This window comes from Coregonus lavaretus (genome assembly GCF_964263955.1).
Source record: "Coregonus lavaretus genome assembly, chromosome: 14".
Taxonomy (NCBI): Eukaryota; Metazoa; Chordata; class Actinopteri; order Salmoniformes; family Salmonidae; genus Coregonus; species Coregonus lavaretus.
This window is the reverse complement of record NC_140001.1, coordinates 23224103-23239649: the sequence shown is the minus strand read 5'-3', so window position 1 is coordinate 23239649 and position 15547 is coordinate 23224103. Positions and strand designations below refer to the sequence as shown.

The window sequence follows — 15547 nt, the reverse complement described above, 5'->3', positions numbered from 1 at the left end:
ACATTCGAATATAATTACAATAATGCAAAGAAAGGATAGGCGGGTGCTTGACAGCCCGCCGTGCTGCTTTGTGGACAACGACTCCCATTGCTAGTGAGGAGAGACATGCATCTTGCCATTATAGCCAAAATATTTGGTATCTCGTCATTATATCCAAATCTCTGCCCAGACAAAACCACTGGCAGGTCGGGCAAGAAACATAATACACTTCCGGTTGCATAAGAAAAAAAAACTTTACAGCTACTGACAAAGCTGGAGTGGGGGAGGCCTTGCTCTAGTGAAAGCGAGCTACTGGGGGGAATGGGCGACGTTTGATCTGGAAAAGGTGAGTTCGACAGACTGAAAACATTGATTTGGACACTAATCGAATATAACATCATCGCCAAAACGTTATTGCTGCTTGTGTCATTTGGTGAAAAGGGTTCCACTGGCGGCGCGCGCTCGCTCGCTGTTCAACGTGGGTAACATTAGCTAGCGCACACGCCTAGTAATTTTTTTCTGAATTTGCCTCTTAAACAAGGTTTCCAAGTTAGCTAAACTAACTAGCTAGTTAGCGAGTCATCTTCGATATCTGATAACAACCATGATCTCCGCGCAGCGCGCACAGGTTTGTTCTGCATCACGTAGCTTGTTAACGTTAGCCAAATAACGTCAATTAGCTTCCTAACTAGTTAGCTCGCTAACCAACAACATTAGCTTATTTTGGCTAGCCCCAAGTGTGTAAGTCTTGTGTTTTTATGCCGTTGGATGTAGCCACCTAGTAGCTATCTAGCCTGTCAGAATTTGTTGCAGGCTGACGTTAACGTCAGTTCGGGAGGCAGCAAACTTGGCTCTAGTAGAGACAGACACGGGGAGTAATGCCGTTGCAACTTTTCGAAGGTAATGTCTGTCTCGTTAGTTCCCACTAGAAAAGTAGCTAACATTAGCTAAAATCAAACTTTTTCTCAAGAGGATTATCTTGTCAGTGTATCAAGATAACGCCCAGTTCATGTAGCTAGTAGATGACGTTACGGTGTTCATTCCATTTCATTTGCAGGGAACCAAAGCAATGGCGCCATTGCATTATTAACGTTCGCTTTTTTGTGGAACTGGAAAGGTCGCTTGCCTTTAGGTAGGTAGGTAGGTGACATTTGTGGGGACATACTGTAGAACAAGTAACTAATAAACTAGCTAGTAGCTAGCTAAGTTACTGTGTTGCAAGTAAAGTAGCCTAGTCTCCTGTATTCAGTCAATTGATAGCTAGCTAGGCATTTAGCTTAATAGCATGCAAATTAGCTTCACTGATTGAAAACTACATTTTAGTCATTTAGCAGACGCTCTTATCCAGAGCGACTTACAGTGAGTGCATACATTTTCATACCCCGTGGGGATCGAACCCACAACCATGCTCTACAAACTGAGCTACAGAGGGGTCTAACCTTGTAAGTTAACAGTAATGTAATACAGAAATATAAGGCTTATTTATTTATTATTATTATTATTATTATTATAAGATGTAGGCTATTGGCTTACAAACACATGATGGGTCTGTTTTTGGTAGTCAACTTTACGTGGAGCATCTGACCTTGATAAAAGGCCAGATAAAACCACTGGTAGTCTGGTTGTATGTTGTGAACACTAGTTATAGACATGATGTAAGGACACAGCAGTACAAAGTGCATTGCCATCTGGGATCATCCTGTTCTCATGAGTTCTCCTTAAATTCAAGGGTATTCCAAAGCTCTGCTATATTAACTTGTTAGACAGTACAATTCTGTTGGTGTCCCTTTCACTAGCTAATGCACCAACTACTTTGTCAATAACTTTGACTTGGTCGAGCCATACCACAAACACAAAGGGCAGTACATTGTAACAGTTCATAATTTTTTTATGAAAGGGAAGACAGGAAAACAACACCCTAGAAGCCAATACAACCTTCTGGGGTTTTCTATTGTGGTGCAGTATTATAGGAGTTACTCAACCACTGAATATTTCACTACATGGCTTGTCAGAACAGACAGTACCAATTAAGCCTTGTGCATGAGAAGGCATTATGACTTTGCACCCATTAAACCAGGGGTGTCAAACGTCCGGCCCGCGGGCCGGATCAGGCCCGCAAACGGGTTTAATCCGGCCCGCGAGATGATAAAAAAAATAAATAATAATAATAAAAAAAAATGTAATAATAATTTTGTAAAGTATAAAAATGCGCTGCAATTTTTCAATAAAATAAACTGCTGTTCCAATTGCGTCCACTGGATGGCGCAATAGCAATTGTGTTAAGCAAGCAAACTGTTTATACCGGGGCAGAGCAAGTAGGTCAAGCACGTGCAGCCAATGAGCTACTTTGTTTTGCCCGCGATATTTATTACGGCTTCTACTTTTAACATTATGTGCTTTGGCACCCTCATTGCCCCAATATGTCTCTGTCAAAAAAGAGAAAAGTGGACGCAGAGTGCAGAGTGTTCCAAGAAAAATGGTCATGGCTTCAAAACCATTTAGTGAGGGTGAATTTGTAAAAACATGCATGATGAAGGCAGCGGAGATTGTGTGCCCTGAAAAGCGGCAGGCTTTTGCAAATATCAGCCTGACAAGAAACACAGTTGCAGACAGGATTTCCGATCTTTCAGTGGATTTGGACAGCCAGTTGAAGCAAAAAGTAAAGTCATTTATTGCGTTTTCGGTTGCAATTGATGAAAGCACGGACATTACAGATGTTGCACAACTGGCCATTTTCATCCGCGGAGTTGATGACACATTGACCGTCACCGAGGAGTTCGTGGAGTTGGTGCCGATGACAGATACAACGACAGCAGCTGATATTTTTACCGCACTCGTCGGCGCGCTGGACAGGGTCGGAGTGGACTGGTCCCGCGCTGTCAGCCTGGCTACAGATGGTGCGCCCTCAATGATCGGGAAAAAAGCAGGCGTTGTGACAAAGTTCAGAGAGAAAGTGCAATCTGCAAATGGAGGATGTGATTTTTGACTTTTCACTGTATTTTGCACCAGGAGGCTTTGTGTTGCAAGTCATTAAAGATGGATAACGTCATGAAGGTGGTCATCCAAACTGTTAATTTCATCCGATCCAGAAGCCTGAATCACCGTCAGTTTGACAGCCTTCTCAGAGAGAAAGACCACATCTATGGCCTGCCATACCACACTGAGGTAAGATGGTTAAGCCGAGGTGCTGTGCTGAGGCGTTTCTTTGATTTATGAGAAGAAATTGAACAGTTCATGGAAGAAAAGGGCAAACCAGTGTTAGAATTTCATTCCGCAGAATGGATGCAGGACCTTGCATTTATGGTGGATGTTACAGAGCACCTGAATAACTTGAACAAACAGCTGCAAGGGCGCAACAAAGTTGTCACGCAGTATTATGACAGCATACGTTCTTTCAAGTTGAAGCTGTCATTGTGGGAGACGCAACTTGCCGGTGGTGATGCAGCTCACTTCCCCTGTCTGAAAAATGTGTGCGCGACCCAACATGTGGCAGACATGAAGCGGTTCAAAGATAAAATAACGGGACTGTTACGGGAGTTTGAGCAACGCTTTCAGATGTTTATGTTTATATGTTTTTATGTTGATGTGCTATTGTTTTTAATTGATTTTATTTTATTTGTATATTTAACCTATTCTTGACTCTGTGGTTCTTGCACTTGTTTGGGGAACAGGATTTCATTATTTTTATCTACATTTCTGCCTGAGATATGACACCCTGATATAGTTCTGTGATCTGTGAAACAGTTCTGTTAATCACTGAGGCATTGTGTGTTTGTGTGTTCTTTTTCTTTAGAATTTTCAAATAAACTTGACGTGTTTTATGATTAATAGTGATGTTGTGCTTGTACTATTTTGGACACACTGTCCTCAGGCTCCAGCTTTATGTTTTATGTTGATCGTATTAAAACAAAGAAAACAATCTGAAGTTGTTGTTTTTAAGTTATATATACCATGATTTTTCCGGTCCGGCCCACTTGGGAATAGATTTTCCTCCATGTGGCCCCTGAGCTAAAAATGAGTTTGACACCCCTGCATTAAACGCTGCATTTATAGTCATGGTTCTCTTCAGGATAAGCTTTAAAATTGTATTGGTTTTAGCCTGCCTCTGCCATCAGTGTTGATTGAGCAATACAAGGGCAAGCTGATAGGAATAGCCAGATGAAGGTCTGGCTCTGAATAAAGCAGTAATAGCCTTGATGTGTGGTTCTCATATTCAGATTTATTAACATTGTCTGTTTTGACATCTCAATGGTGAGTAGCTACTTATGCTAAATATATGCTTGAAATTGTATTAGGGCACTGTCTTTGAGAACAGGTTAAGGAAGTTATAGTTATTACCAGTAGGCTAGTTAGCATAGTGTTGGATTAACTCAGCTCAGCGCTCTGTTTGGCTGAGTATAAAAGAGAAGGATTTGTCTTCTCTGCCCAATGACTTACAGGGAAGTAGTTTTATATGTACTGATTAGGCTATGCCCAGCAAATAGGCCTATGCGAAGACTGATTTCCCTTGCTAATTTTGTAATAGCCATTTTTTAATTAGGCCTGTACTACTTGTAATTGTACTGCAGTTACTCCAGGGCAGCTTGGTTATCATTTTCTGGTCGTTGAAATGTTCTTTACCCAATGGGACTGGCCTGAACGGAGATGACTGAACTGAGATGGTAGTCCCGTGTAGCTCAGTTGGTAGAGCATGGCGCTTGCAACGGCAGGGTTGTAGATTCGATTCCCAAGGGGGACCAGTATGAAAATGTATGCACTCACTACTCTGGATAAGAGCGTCTGTTAAATGACGTAAATGTGAAAAAATGTGAATGTAATGACTGAATGGGGAGAATAGCAGTCCATGTCAGTAATTGGAAGTTAACAGAGGTTAGAGTGATGACCTGCCAATAGAATGAGGCAGGTAGTGACATCCCAAATGTGGTATTTTCATGGTGTTGGTCACATTTTGATTAGGCTAGTAGCTAAAGGATTGCGTTGTCTTCCAGTGCTTTTTCTTCAATGCATGGGGAATTCTAATAGGCCTGCTACACATATGATAGGAGTCAGATTATAGGCTAATGGATAATGGAACTCTTTCTCATGTCTTAATCAACCCAGAAACCCAATTTCATGTGGGTCAGTGCTACATTTATGAATTCCTTCCTTGTTATTTCCAGCGCTCAAATTCAAAATAAATCAATGTGCTTGCATATTATGCTGCTCACACCAGGGCAGATAAGATAATATTATCCCCCTCCAATTTCACAAGATACATTTTTCTCAGAAGTCTCAATCTGCAGACTGTTTGTTGCCTATCTCATATTGCTCTGCCATGTCTTGTTTGTTTTGGCTTTGCATGTTTGCCAGTGCTGATATTTCATTCTGTTTTTTTTTTTTACAAAAAAAGGCCCACAAGAGATTGGATGTTTACAATTTGGGCTTAGTCAGACCTGCTAAACTAAAGTGAGTGTTTGTGTTTCCCATCCAGTCCATTTTAGCATTGCTTATGTGACCTGCACTCCTTTGCGTTCAGCTCAGCCACAGAGCATACATTCTTTGGCTGCCCTTCAACTTGGTTCTCAGTTCAGTTTGCAATGCATGGTGTTGGCTGAGGCCACTGATACGTTTAATATGCACGCTATATTTGCAAGCCTCATGATGGCACAGTAAAAAATATTGTTAGACTGCACCTCCATTTCCCCTTTCTCTCCATCTTGCTTCTTCCCTCCTCAGTCTCCTGTGCCAGGATGAGAACATATGGTTAGTGTGACAGGTGTCTTGGCAAGCCTTGGCAATCGGAGAAAGTGTTTTCTTTCTCAACCTGCTGACAGAAGATCATGCTGAATTGCCAGAGAGAGGGGGAGAGATGGGAGAGGGGCCGATAGATTGTGGGGAGAAATACAATTTTATTTGTCACATGCTTTGTAAATGACCTGTGTAGACTAACAGTGAAATGCTTACTTACGGGCCCTTCCCAACAATGCAGAGAGAAATAAAATAGAAAAGTAATAACACGTAATAATAAATACACAATGACTAACTTGGCTATATACATGCGGTACTAGTACCGAGTCGATGTGCAGAAGAGGGCAGAGCTGGAGAACGGACTGAGACAAACCAGTTTTTGTCAAATTGCTCAGGCCTAGTGGCTAACGAAATGGCTTATTTCCTAATTAAACTGCTTTCATATTTACCTTGAATATGTGTATTTGGAAGTAGACTCAATTTGGCCTTTATATTTGCCAAATTGAATGTTATTGTTACTACAAAGTAGGATAAAAAGTATCAAAATAAGGATCCAGTCAACCAGATTTCATAGCTTTTGGCAATGGCTCACATAACTTGTTTTGGTACTCACATCTGTGTTTCTGACCAAGTCAGAAGGTTAATGAAACAATATCAAACAAATGTTTGTCCATTGAGTGCTAGTATAGAATACTACAATCTAGTGAAGATGGAACACTGATTTGGACAGGCGGTGTCACATCCGTAATGTTTTTGAGGAAATGTTGTTATTGTGGACGTGTTTTGAGTATGATTGTATGCAAAGCTAACTTTCATCAAGGGCTTGGGGTCACTTAGAAATGTCATTGTTTTACATGAAAACATACATGAAATTAGTTTGAATAGAAAATATAGCAAAATGAATAGGAAATGTAGTCATTGACAAGGTTAGAAATAATGATTTTTAATTGAAATAATAATTGTGTCCTTCAAACTTTGCTTTCGTCAAAGAATCCTCCATTTGCAGCAGTTACAGCCTTGCAGACCTTTGGCATTCTAGTTGTCAATTTGTTGAGGTAATCTGAAGAGATTTCACCCCATGCTTCTTGAAGCACCTCCCACAAGTTGGATTGGCTTGATGGGCACTTCATACGGTCAAGCTGCTCCCACAACAGCTCAATAGGGTTGAGATCCGGTGACTGTGCTGTCCACTCCATTATAGACAGAATACCAGCTGACTGCTTCTTCCCTAAATAGTTATTGCATAGTTTGGAGCTGTGCTTTGGGTCATTGTCCTGTTGTAGGAGGAAATTGGCTCCAATCAAGCGCCATCCACAGGGTATGGCATGGCGTTGCAAAATGGAGTGATAGCCTTCCTTCTTCAAGATCCCCTTTACCCTGTACAAATCTCCCACTTTACCACCACCTAAGCACCCCCAGACCATCACATTGCCTCCACCATGCTTGAGAGATGGCATCAAGCACTCATCCAACATATTTTCATTTGGTCTGCGTCTCACAAATGTTCTTCTTTGTGATCCGAACACCTCAAACTTCGATTTCTGTCCATAACACTTTTTTCCAATCTTCCTCTGTCCAGTGTCTGTGTTCTTTTGCCCATCTTAATATTTTCTTTTTATTGGCCAGTCTGAGATACGCCTTTTTCTTTGCAACTCTTCCTAGAAGGTCAACATCCCGGAATCGCCTCTTTACTGTTGACGTTGAGACTGGTGTTTTGTGGGTACTATTTAATGAAGCTGCAGTTGAGGACCTGAGAGGCGTCTGTTTCTCAAACTAGACACTAATGTATTTGTCCTTTTGCTCAGTTGTGCACCGGGGCCTCCCACTCCTCTTTCTATTCTGGCTAGAGCCAGTTTGCGCTGTTCTGTGAAGGGAGTAGTACACAGCGTTGTACGAGGTCTTCAGTTTCTTGGCAATTTCTCACATGGAATAGCCTTTATTTCTCAGAACAAGAATAGACTGACAAGTTTCAGAAGAAAGTTATTTGTTTCTGGCCATTTTGAGCCTGTAATCGAACCCACAATTGCTGATGCTCCAGATACTCAACTAGTCTCAAGAAGGCCAGTTTTATTGCTTCTTTAATCAGCACAACAATTTACAGCTGTGCTAACATAATTGCAAAAAGGTTTTCTAATGATCAATTAGCCTTTTAAAATGATAAACTTGGATTAGCAAACACAATGTGCCATTGGAACACAGGACTGATGGTTGCTGATAATGGGCCTCTGTACGCGTATGTAGATATTCCATAAAAAATAAGCCGTTTCCAGCTACAATAGCCATTTACAACATTAACAATGTCTACACTGTATTTCTGATCAATTTGATGTTATTTTAATGGACAAAAAAATTGCTTTTCTTTCAAAAATAAGGACATTTCTAAGTGAACCCAAACTTTTGAACGGTAGTGTATATTTGGTAAGTCGCTCTGGATAAGAGCGTCTGCTAAATGACTAAAATGTAAAAATGTTTCCTTTCTCTCTTTGTCAGTACTCGTTCTAAGCGTAACGGATGTGACTGTTCCGGACAGTTGACTCACTAGTCAGCATAACACGATCATGATCGAATGTTCATGCCCTTCCTACTGCTTCCGAAGTGTGTTTATGTTAGCGAACAAGCTAGCGGGCAATCTTTATCGGTGTGTGTGTGTGATCTATTTCGGGTGTACTCACGTTCTCATATGAACTGCAATCATGCGTTCTTCTGCTAACTGGAGCATTGCATGTGATCACATGGCATAATAAAGGTCTTAAATTCATAAACATAATTAAGGTCTTAAAAATCCATAACAAACTTTCACCGGTCATGCTGAGTTTGTTTACTTCCTTGAGTAACTACGGGTACCCCCAGTGACTATTGGTCTGTATATGTATAGTCTGCCATGCGCATGCTTGTGAACTGCAGCTGTCAAGCCTCAGAATGTCTACGAAAGTGCAAAACCTGTGCCACTGGTAGTAAAAAAAAAAAAATTGTATTTCAGTAACGAAAATTAAATAGTTAAACCTTCATAGGAAAGATATCAACTTAATGACATACGTCAAGATATAGTAGAGATAAGGGATGAGTGAGTAATGAGTCCAGCTGTCTCAAAAAAACAAGGGAATGAAATGGGTGTATCAATCCCTGAGTCTAGGGTCAGAGGTATACACTGAGTCTACAAAACATTATGAACACCTGCACTTTCCATGACAGGTGTAAGTTATGATCCCTTATTGATGTCACTTGTTAAATCCACTTCAAATCAATGTAGAGAAAGGGGAGGAGACAGATTAAATAAGTATTTGTAAGCCTTAAGACAATTGAGACATGGATTGAATGTGTGCCATTCAGAGGGTGAATGGGCAAGACAAAAAATATAAGTGCCTTTGAACGGGGTATGGTGGTGGTGGTGGTGGTGGTAGTAGTAGTAGTAGTAGTAGTAGTAGTAGTAGTAGTAGTAGTAGTAGTAGTAGTAGTGCCAGGCACACCGGTTTGTGTCAAGAACTGCAACGCTGCTGGGTTTCACGCTCAACAGTTTCCCCTGTGTATCAAGAATGATCCACCACCCGAATGACATCCAGCCAACTTTACATTTTAGTCATTTAGCAGATGCTCTTATCCAGAGCAACTTACAGTTAGTGAGTGCATACATTTTTCATACTTGACACAACTGTGGGAAGCATTGGTGTCAACATGGGCTAACATCCCTGTGGAACGCTTTCGACACCTTGTAGTCCATGCCCTGACGAATTGAGGCTGTTCTGAGGGCACGGGGGGGGGGGGGGGGGGTGTAATTTATTTAGGAAGGTGTTCCTAAAGTTTGGTATACTCAGTGTATATAGAGGCAGTTTGTGGGACTGGTAACCGATAAAGACTGACTGATGCTGTTGAAATGCAGTTCTTGAGGAGAAACGACCACACAGGATTTGTGTACATCTTGCCAGCCAAGGACGACAAGGCTTGGGTGGCTGCAGGTCAAGTTGTCCAGTCTCTGTGTCCTTTTGTGGACAACAGGAGGAGGAGGTACCATTTAATAGAGCCTGTGCTGGCAGATTAAATGGTGTGAGATTAACACAAAGCATGAGTTTATAAAAAAACTTTGAATTTAGTTTTTGTATGTTTATTCTCCAAAAATGCCTGTCCATTTCCATCACATCCATAACACAAGTTCTGTTGTTCTGTTACTTCAAAGTGGTATTACTTAGAATTGTAATTTTGTTTCTGCACTTCCCCGATAGGGTTCTACAAATACATACATTAACATTTTAATTTATGCTTGATAAGTCAATTCTGTGAGACATTCGGTTTCTCATTTTGTGTGCAAATGTCACATCCATAAAACTGGAATTGCCTCATATCATCATGGCATTGGTAATCAAGGTGCCCTGGCCTGCATGTTCAACCCTTATAATAATTTCCCTCAGGGGGTGGTTAAGCTAGTTCCATCTGTGTTGGTGTAGCCTACAGCATTTTTATTTTGATCTCTTTAACAAAGCAGTGTTTAGTCCTACTCTGGGTGTGACGAAGTGACTTTCTGACATTAACCAGATTTTCATATTTTATTTGCCAAAACAGATAAAACAATGTGCTAGTCTAATTAAAATGCAGAAATGCTTTTAGAATACATTCTATTCCACATGGAGGACTACGGTTCTTGTCATATTCCATCTGATGATTACTTTCAAATGATCAGACTACCATGCTACAGGTCTATCTGTTCTGACCTCTCCTCAAGGTTTAAGGGCCAGCTATGTTCGTGCTGTGAGGATTTTCACTCCAGATTAAACATCTGCTTGTATTTTTTGTTGTCGTAAATTGTTTTGCTGTGGTGCAGATTACTTGTTTTCTGAGAGCTTTTGTGTTTTGAACTTCTGCACTCCAACACTAAAGACAGCCTGAATCCTGAAATGGGTGGAATGAGTATGCTCTTGCACGCCATCTCCAAACTTGGATGAGGCTACAGTTATCCCTACAGTCATTCCTTTGGCAAATCACTATGAAATTGCCCAGCTGCTGGATGGATCTTATTTCAAGTCCAGATTGCCAAATTGTTCTCTTATGAGAGTCAGTAGGGTCAATGCTTAACTAGGCTATGACTCTCAATGCCTATTACAACAATATGCCAAATGCACTACATTTTTGTCCAGGCGTTTCTTATCTGAATAAACTCAAGATTATTATTATTTTTTATTTTAATGAAGTACCATTGTGCTTTTTCTGCCAAAGAATGAGAGGGTAGTCTAACTTGTATTAGCCATTTCGAAAGCATACAGTATTTTCTCAGGCCAGTGTGAATGTGACATTCTGTTGGCTATAGCCAGGTTTCTTAGTGTTGGCATATTTTTTGGCACAGACAGCCAAAGTTTGCTCATAAAGCATGCTTGTTTCTATTTGGCTGTTGTGGCACACCATGATTGTACTTGTAAAATATCTCAAATAAACCTCCAACATTAACTGTCAATGTTCTTTAATATATTTTTTATGTGAAAATTAAACTTGAAATACACTAGTCACTAAACTGTCACTGCATGACAGGTGTTCTCAGATATATCCTGATTCTTATTCCTAATAATTGTTTTATTTTCTCTGTTTCTGCCAGGTTGTCTACAAACTGGAAAGACATATCCAAGAGATGGATGACAGCAGCACCTACATAGAGTTTGACGTGCCAGAGTTCAGCAACACCGTCCTCAACCAGCTCAACGAGTTGCGACTGCAAGGGAAGCTATGTGACATTATCGTTCACATCCAGGGCCAGCCGTTCCGGGCCCACAAGGCTGTGCTGGCGGCCAGCTCGCCGTACTTCCGCGACCACTCGGCCCTGGGAACCATGAGCGGCCTTTCCATCTCCGTCATCAAGAACCCTGAGGTGTTTGAGCAGCTGCTGGCCTTCTGCTACACTGGCCGAATGTCCCTGCAGCTCAAGGATGTCATCAGCTTCCTCACAGCAGCCAGCTTCCTGCAGATGCAGGCCGTCATCGACAAGTGCACCCAGATCCTGGAGGGAATCCACTCCAAGATCAGCATCCCCTCCAGCGCCACCAGCCCAGACAAGGAGGGCTCCCAGGCCAGCCGTAACGGTGTCAAAGACAGCAGCCTCTTCATCAACCCCACACAGATCTCCCCCCCGTACTACTCCAGACACAGCATAGAGGCCCGCTCTGAGCTGGCAGCAGGGAAAGGCCATGGCAGGGCGCGGCACCAGGAGGAGGGCCAGTCAGACCGCGGCAGCAGTGACGGTGTGTCCGAGCAGGAGGCAGCCATGGAGGGAGAGACGGAACAGGTGGAGCTGATTGGGAAGGATGGCCTGGTGACAGACGTGCATGTGAAGCTGGAAAAGACGGACCGACCCAGCTACTCCGACAGCTCCTCGGCAGGCGACGATGGCTACTACACAGAGCTGGTGGATGGAGAGCAGGTGCTGGCTGTCAGTGTGGGCTCCTATGGTCCTGTCATCCAGCCGACCGGCTACACTTACTCAGGCCTGTCGTCTCCCTGCTTCGTCAGCCTCAGTAGCTCCAGCTCCTCCCGCTCCATGCTCAGTGGCTTCAGGGGCGGCCGGGCCAGAGCCAAGCGCCCCCCTGTAGCCGTCCCAGCAGAGGTCCAGTGTCAGATCAAACCAGGAAACACAGAGGACCGCAGCGAAGCAGTGTTGGGCCAAGCAGGCTTTGAGAATGACGTCCAGGAACTGAGCCTGCGCAGCCAGTGGTACCCCTACAACGAGAGGCTCCTCTGCATCTACTGCGGCAAGTCCTTCAATCAGAAGGGCAGCCTGGACCGCCACATGCGCCTGCACATGGGAATCACACCCTTCGTCTGCAAGTTTTGCGGCAAGAAGTACACGCGCAAGGACCAGCTGGAGTACCACATCCGCGGCCACACGGACAACAAGCCCTTCAACTGCCAGATCTGTGGCAAGTGCTTCCCTTTCCAGGGCACCCTCAACCAGCACCTGAGGAAGAAGCACTTGGGGGCCACAGAGGGTACCAACCACATGGACTCTCCAGAGAGGACGGAGGGGAGCTCTGGTCAGAAAGACCCAGAGGATGCCTCTGAGGGGATGGCCTTTGAGACGCAGTATGCTGAGGAGGCTCCGGCCACCGACATGGAAGAAAGCTCAAAGTGCAGCCCCGAGGAAGCCCAGGTGTCCAGATGTGATTATTAGGCCCTGCTTCTGGTTGAAAAAGCTTTAACATAATGTTGTTGTTTTTTACGTTTAGGATTTCTTTTGGAAGTGGCTCCTTCAAATTTTGAACCTACCTTGTGCGTCCAGGTTTTCTGCCTGTCCATTTTTGTGAAAGTAGAATGTTTAACATAGAAGAAGAGAAGTAGATTATTTCAAAAGAAAGGAGAATCAACTTGCTATTGATAAGGTTGCCTCAATAATCAAGGCCTCTATGTTGTTTTTGTTTTCTCTTTAATCTTTCCATGTTTAAAAAAAACATATTTACAGAGTAATATAGGCATGTTGCAATAATTGATAATATGAACGCTCTGCTGCTTGTCACAAGTTTTTACCTGACCTGTTTTTGCACACGTGGCCAAAGGTGGTCACTTTACTCACAAGGAATTATTTTTCTGCCAGTGCAAAGCTTCATGTGACATATCCGTTCAATACCTCATGATACAACTACACACTCAAAACAGACAGTATTTTAGCTTTTATGAAACTCCACCGGGTTCTACCTCATAGCTAAGAACCTAACAGGAACAGAAGTGTTCTCCGTTAAAAAAAAAGAAAAGGTTTTGTTTTAGGGTCTGTGTTATATTTGCCAAACCCTAGGCAGAACAATCCTCAGTCTCAACACAAAGCCTTGATACTGTAGACTAATGTTCCTTGTTGGTTGTATGAACTCTGGACCGTCCATAGTTTCATGGTCAGCCAGGATGTAATGTGGGCGAAGAAAGGATTTGCTATATTTAAGCAATAAGTCCCGAGGAGGTGTGGTGGTCAATATACCACGGTTAAGAGGTCTTCTTATGCACGATGCAACGTGGAGTGCCTGCATACAGCCATTAGCCGTGGTCTATTGGCCATATACCACAAACCCCTGAGGTGCCTTATTGCTATGATAAACTGGTTACCAATGTAATTAGTACAAATATTTGTCATACCCGTGGTATACTGTCTGATACATCACAGCTTTCAGTCGATCAGCATTCAGGGCTCAAACCACCCAGTTTATAATGGTGTATAAGAAATCTTAAGTATGTTGTGTGTTTGCATTGAGCAAGCTCAAGGACAGTGGATAGAGTACAATAATAGAAGAACACAATACATTGCATATTATTTCCACTGTCTCTATAGCCAAGATCTAGTTTGCTTTTCAGAACACACAGGAGCAGATTCCTCTTTTGTCTGGCTCTTTTACCCACTGAAGGTCACATGCAGTTGGCCACGGTGTGTTTTACAGATGCGATTCTATCTATTAATCGACATGGGATCAATGATTGATCCTCACACAGTGAAGTCATTGGGGTGTCTTCCATTCTGATGGCGTTTAGTTAATTATTCTCAACCTGTTTGTGTGAAACTGTTGTTTATCCGTGTGGAGATGATGCTCAGTGCAGGGTTCCCCTCATTAGCTTGGCACAGCAGGCGTTGCCCTGGATCTGCGCATGGAATCAATATGCAAACAGGGAGAAGAAAGGAATATCCGCCATCTTGTCATGGCATTTCCTATTCACACTTCATTTCATGAGAACTCTTGTTCTTCTCTCGTTTTCATTCACTGTTTCTGCCCTTTCCTGATCAGACATGACTGTTGAGATGTGGGGATGGAATCGGAAAGCACGTAGTCTCATTGACGCTTCAATAGACATTAAGAGTTTGATGGACAGAGGGTAGAGGATTTTGAGAGAAGGTTGTGAACCAAAGTAATGGTGTACTTTTTGTAAGTAGAATGGTGACAGTTAGGCCTATGTTAATTTTTTGATGTTTTTAAGAGTAGTGGTGACTGGTGACCATCAGTTTATTCAGTGAAAAAATAGGCTTTTAATAGTCAACGATCAAATTAGTACCGCATCAGTCAGTGTAAGCCCATTTGACAACAGATTGGTAGCTAGCTTTTTCAGTGTTATTTGGTAAATAATAATCAAAGCCACTGCTGGCATCGGTGTTGGTGCTCTGCTTGTTTAGAGATTAGCTGGGCTCTCAGGGCTCAGCAGTTGGATGAATGTCATTTGACCACATTTCACAACTTTCGTTTAAACAGATTCCATTTTTCATATCGTCATAACTCACTAACGCACATAATATGGTTGGGATGGGAGGTAGGCTATGTTTGTCAGATTTATATTGCATTACATGGCTAAGCATTGCAATGCACAATGCCATGGCATAGTTTAGGTGGCGAACAGGATTTAAATATTCTTATTGTGTGGAAATGCTTCTAATTGCTGTAGTTTTTAATCATATAGAGCAATAATTATCAGAATTTAGGCCTAACGTCCTAGCCCAGAGCAAGCTCTTTATTTGGTAGATGCTGTTAAGATCAGGTGGAAAGCTGATCCTTAAAAAGCACTTTTTGGCGACAGTCATTTTGCCCCATTACCCCTCTGCTTGCTGATTTGCTATTTCAGCAGTGTGATGCCTTCCTTGTATCCTGTTATCTTTTTAGTTTTTACACATGAACACACAAGACCATAACTACAGTATTGCAAGGAGCTAGCAGGCTCACTGTTTAGAGAGAAGTGTCCCGAAAAGCCCAGAGGTCCAGGTGGGTGCGGGCAAGAGCATTTCCTCTTCATTTAATGTTGCACCACCATTTATGATGCCTGTTTTGTTCTTTTTCGGTTGTTTGTTGCTTATTTTTTTATCACATTACCAACCCCTTGCCTTTGGCAGAACTTGGTTTCATTA

General features: G+C 42.4%; 1 protein-coding gene across 1 annotated transcript; it reads left to right on the top strand.

Moving 5' to 3' along the window:
- Nucleotides 1-220: 220 nt before the first annotated feature.
- Nucleotides 221-13413, top strand: LOC311141177 (zinc finger and BTB domain-containing protein 34-like). The gene is made up of 2 exons (XM_084176436.1): nt 221-325; nt 11285-13413. The coding sequence occupies exon 2, from the start codon at nt 11318-11320 to the stop codon at nt 12848-12850; it is 1533 nt and encodes a 510-aa protein (XP_084032562.1). The 5' UTR covers nt 221-325; nt 11285-11317; the 3' UTR covers nt 12851-13413.
- Nucleotides 13414-15547: the final 2134 nt, after the last annotated feature.

Coding starts and splice junctions, on each gene's coding strand:
- LOC311141177 (XM_084176436.1), top strand. CDS start 11,318: ATGGATGACAGCAGCACCTACATAGAGTTTGACGTGCCAGAGTTCAGC.